Source organism: Chrysochloris asiatica, unplaced genomic scaffold (assembly GCF_000296735.1).
Source record: "Chrysochloris asiatica unplaced genomic scaffold, ChrAsi1.0 scaffold12462, whole genome shotgun sequence".
Lineage (NCBI taxonomy): Eukaryota > Metazoa > Chordata > Mammalia > Afrosoricida > Chrysochloridae > Chrysochloris > Chrysochloris asiatica.
In genome coordinates, this window is record NW_006420980.1 from 1 (window position 1) to 1,392 (window position 1,392).

Consider the following 1,392-nt stretch of genomic DNA (forward strand, 5'->3'; position numbering starts at 1 on the left):
CTAAGATTCATGTTGGACAACATGAAGAGGAATAACTTAAGAATTATCAGCATTCTGGAACAGGAAGATCACACAAGTCCACAGAGGAAGTAGTTGAAGAGCTTCTGGAAGAAAACTTCCCTAACATCCTGAAAAGCGAAAAGATAAGCATTCAAGAAGCTCAACGAATCCCAGGAAGGATAGACCCTAAAAGACAATCACCAAGAAATAAAATAATCAAGCTCTCCAAATCAAAGATGATGACAGTATCCTGAAAGCATCTAGGGAAAAGAGAAGTGTAACATTCAAAGGCAAGCAAATCAGATTAAGCTCGGATCTCTCAACAGAAACCATGCAGGCAAGAAGGCAATGGGGAGACATATATAAAACCCTGAAAGAAAAACTGCTGACCAAGAATCCTCTACCTAGCAAAGCTGTCAATCAAATGTGATAGTGTAATCAAAACATTCCAAGATACGAAGTAAGTCCCATGAAAAATGCTGGAGGCCACTAGACATGGAAGCTGCAATACTTCTCTGTTCTTGCCCTCTATCTAGCCTTTGAGTGAAGATGAAAAGAGGATCGACGAACTGACCCATCAGGTGTGTTACCCGGAGAGGGGAACCCAGCACCCGTGGCCACCGCAGCCTGAACACTGGAATCCTGCCCTGTCTCAAAGACCAGGCTATGGAAACTGTGCTCCAGAAAGCCAGCTGGAAGTTGCTATCATTTGAGGATGTGGCTTTGTTCTTGACCAGAGAGGAGTGGGAAAACCTTGACTGGGCCCAAAAGTACCTCTACAGAGATGTTATGATGGAGAATTACAGAAGTATGATCTTCTTGGGATTTCAGTTCCCCAAACCTGAGGTGATCTCTCAACTGGAGGACTGGGATGAGCCATGGATCCTGGATCTGCCTAGGGCTTGGAACAGGACGACTTCTGGTACTGCTTCCCTAGGTTCTGAAGCCACGTACAACAAGATGAAAGACCTAATGTCAACGCAGATCATTTCCAAAGAACTAGTATCAGTGTTTAAGCAAAACATTCCAGGATAAACAGAAGGTAAGGGATTTTGGCAAAGCCAACCCTGTTATGAAAAACATCCTAAAGGAAGTTCTGTGAACTGAGAACAAACAAGAACAGACAACAACCAGAGAATGGCGTATGTAGCAGCATCACCTTGAATTCAATTGACAAATGGAAGAGTCAAGAACAGAATATAAGAACAGAGGATCTGGGAGGTCTGTCTATGATCAAAACAACTACAATGTGAAAGAAGGTAAACACAGAGGAACAGAGATCCAGGTGGTGAGAAGGTCAGGTAGATTACAGGACAAAATTGTTGTTGTTGTTGTTAAGTACCATGGAGTTGGTTCTGACTCATAGTGACCCTACAAAGGGTTTCCGAGGCT

The 1,392-nt window shown here is 43.2% G+C and overlaps 1 protein-coding gene across 1 annotated transcript; it reads left to right on the forward strand.

Moving 5' to 3' along the window:
- Window positions 1-666: 666 nt before the first annotated feature.
- On the forward strand, window positions 667-922 carry LOC102838718 (zinc finger protein 789-like; the record flags this gene model as incomplete). The annotated part of the gene is made up of 1 exon (XM_006878151.1): window positions 667-922. A coding segment is annotated over exon 1 (256 nt), but the record flags the coding sequence as incomplete, so codon positions are not given.
- Between the last annotated feature and the right edge of the window lie 470 nt (window positions 923-1,392).